This window comes from Rhinopithecus bieti, unplaced genomic scaffold (assembly GCF_001698545.2).
Source record: "Rhinopithecus bieti isolate Rb0 unplaced genomic scaffold, ASM169854v2 scaffold_1530, whole genome shotgun sequence".
NCBI classification, from domain to species: domain Eukaryota; kingdom Metazoa; phylum Chordata; class Mammalia; order Primates; family Cercopithecidae; genus Rhinopithecus; species Rhinopithecus bieti.
In genome coordinates, this window is record NW_016803808.1 from 2041228 (window position 1) to 2044526 (window position 3299).

The 3299-nt window shown below is 43.0% G+C and overlaps 1 protein-coding gene across 2 annotated transcripts in view; it reads left to right on the top strand.

Moving 5' to 3' along the window:
- The window catches only part of TAF1B (TATA-box binding protein associated factor, RNA polymerase I subunit B), an 82441-nt gene extending 79773 nt beyond the window's left edge, over window positions 1–2668 (top strand). For both annotated transcript variants that reach the window (XM_017853674.1, XM_017853679.1), the window contains exon 15: window positions 2218–2668. In XM_017853674.1, coding sequence (XP_017709163.1) covers window positions 2218–2419 — 202 coding nt within the window. In that variant the 3' untranslated portion in view covers window positions 2420–2668. The remainder of the gene's footprint in view (window positions 1–2217) is intronic.
- Window positions 2669–3299: the final 631 nt, after the last annotated feature.

The following is a 3299-nucleotide window of genomic DNA, read 5'->3' on the forward strand; positions in this document are numbered from 1 at the left end:
TTGAATATTGGCCCCCACTCTTTTCTGGCTTGTAGAGTTTCTGCCGAGAGATTCACTGTTAGTCTGATGGGCTTCCCTTTTTGGGTAACCTGACCTTTCTCTCTGGCTGCCCTTAACGTTTTTTCCTTCATTTCAGCCTTGGTGAATCTGACAATTATGTGTCTTGGGGTTGCTCTTCTCAAGGAGCGGTGTTCTCTGTATTTCCTGAATTCTCCCTGTCACTTTCAGGTACACTAATCAGACGTAGATTTGGTCTGTTCACATCGTCCCATGTTTCTTGGAGGCTTTGTTTGTTTCTTTTTACTCTTTTTTCTCTAAACTTCTCTTCTCACTTTATTTCATTAATTTGATCTTCAATCACTGATACTCTTTCTTCCACTTGATCGAATCGGCTACTGAAGCTTGTGCATGCATCACGTAGTTCTCGTGCCGTGGTTTTCAGCTCCATCAGGTCTTTTAAGGTCTTCTCTGCACTGTTTATTCTAGTTAGCCATTTGTCTAATCTTTTTCCAAGGTTTTTAGCTTCCTTGCGATGGGTTCGAACTTCCTCCTTTAGCTCTGAGAAGTTTGTTATTACTGACCTTCTGAAGCCTACTTCTGTCAGCTCGTCAAAGTCATTCTCCGTCCAGCTTTGTTCCGTTGCTGGCGAGGAGCTGCAATGCTTTGAAGGAGAGGAGGTGCTCTGGTTTTTAGAATTTTCAGCTTTTCTGCTCTGGTTTCTCCCCATCTTTGTGGTTTTATCTACCTTTGGTCTTTGATGATGGTGACCTACAGATGGGGTTTTGGTGTGGATGTCCTTTTTGTTGATGTTGATGCTATTCCTTTCTGTTAGTGTTCCTTCTAACAGTCAAGTCCCTCCGCTGCAGGTCTGGTGGAGTTTGCTGGAGGTCCACTTCAGACCCTGTTTGCCTGGGTATCACCAGCGGAGGCTGCAGAACAGCAAATACTGCTGCCTGATCCTTCCTCTGGAAGCTTTGTCCCAGAGGGGCACCCACCTGTATGAGGTGTTGGTTGGCCCCTGCTGGGAGGTGTCTCACAGTTAGGCTACATGGGGGTCAGGGACCCACTTGAGGAGGCAGTCTGTCTGTCCTCAGAGCTCAAATGCCATGCTGGGAGAACCACTGCTTTCTTCAGAGCTGTCAGACAGGGACATTTAAGTCTGCAGAAGTTTCTGCTGTCTTTTGTTCAGCTATGCGCTGCCCCCAGAGGTGGAGTTTACAGAGGCAGCAGGCCTTGCTGAGCTGCGGTGGGCTCTGCCCAGTTCAAGCTTCCTAGCTGCTTTGTTTACCTACTTAAGCCTCAGCAATAGCGGATGCCCCTCCCGCTGCCAGGCTGCTGCCTCACAGGTTGATCTCAGACTGCTGCACTAGCAATGAGCAAGGCTCCATGGGCGAGGGACCAGCTGAGCCAGGCTCAGGATATAATCTCCTGGTGTGCTGTTTGATAAGACTGTTGGAAAAGCGCAGTATTTGGGCGGGAGTGTCCTTATTTTCCAGGTGTAGTCTGTCACAGCTTCCCTTGGCTAGGAAAAGGAAATCCCTTCTCAGGTGAGACGATGCCCCACCCTGATTTGGCTTGCCCTCGGTGGGCTGCACCCACTGTCCAACCAGTCCCAATGAGATGAACTAGGTACCTCAGTTGGAAATGCAGAAATCACCTGTCTTCTGCATCGATCATGCTGGGAGCTGCAGACCATAGCTTTTCCTATTTGGCCATCTTGGAACAGAAGGCTTTACTATTTTAAAATAAGGGAAATTGCTTGGTAAACTCTTCTCTCACAGTACATATAGTATTGCAAGCTACGTTATAAAGTCTAGTGTCTTATGTTGGGTGGAAGTCGGGGATTATTTGTTTTCTTTAGTTTGTTTTAGAAATATGTTCAGAATCTCTCCCTGTGTGCTTTTGTTTGCCTTGACCATGGTAAGAAGGTGGAGTGGTGCCCCGTCTTGAGTGAAGAAACTTTGAGCAGAGAGTTGAAGGACCAGCTCCTGGCACCACCTGTGGCCCTTGTGTGGTGGCCATGGACAGTGTGAACATGTTTTCCTTTGTGCAGTTAAGGAGTTACCAAATTCTTCTAGGTTTCCTTCCAGCTCAGGGTCCTGTTTTAAGCCTAACCATATATATTTGCTAAGTTATTTGGGGATATGTTCAGGGGTTAGTGTGTGCCTTTCTTGGTTACCATCTAAAGAGAAATTCTTTTTTCTTTTTCCCTTCTAGCTATTGTACACACGTGACAACCTATGAAGAATCAAATTATTCTCTGAGTTATCAGTTTATACTAAATCTCTTCTCCTTCCTGCTCAGAATAAAGACTTCCCTTCTCCATGAAGAAGTGAGCTTAGTTGAGAAGAAACTTTTCGAGAAAAAATATAGTGTAACAAAAAAGAAATCAAGATCCAAGAAAGCGAGACGACATTGAGAAAATGAAATAGAAACTTTCTGGAAAAATATTTTAATATTGATAGTAACATCAGATTTTAATATAACATTCCAGAGAATTTGGAAAATACTGCATATATATGTATATGCTCTGACACATATTTACATATATGTCAAGTGTGCTTAGAAAATTGCATATTATAAAGCAGGTGAGCTTTGTTTGATTTTATTTTTCAGAGTATGAATATTCTAAGAGAAAGTTAAAACAACAGTAAATTATATAATTGTATATATTTATTTAATTTTTTTTTTTGGGACAGAGTCTTGCTCTTCACCCAGGCTGGAGTGCAGTGACACAATCTTGGCTCACTGCAAGCTCCGCCTCCCAGGTTCATGCCATTCTCCTGCCTCAGCCTCCCAAGTAGCTGGGACTACAGGTGCCCGCCACCACGCTGATTTTTTTGTTTGTTTTTAGTAGAGACGGGGTTTCACCATGTTAGCCAGGATGGTCTTGATTTCCTGACCTCGTGATCCATCCACCTCGGCCTCCCAAAGTGCTGGGATTATAGGTGTGAGCCACCGTGCCCAGCCAGTAAATTGTATAGTTGTATCCAGAAATGTATACTCATTGTATTTTAAAGCTAAATTTATTTTTTAAAGTAGATCCCTTCCTTATTCTTTACACCCCAGAGTAAATCCCAGATGGATCAAAGATCTAAACATAATCTTTCATATTTAAAAATATAAAAGTATTAGTAGAAAACAAATATGAATGTTTTGCTGTTGGAGTGGCATAGTCAATTTTTGCAGCATATGATGGACAAAGGAATAATTTCTTTAATGTGTCAATAGCTCTTGCAAAGCAAAAGGAAAAAAGCAAACTGAATAAGGGATATGAAAAATTAGTTTTCTGAAGGTCA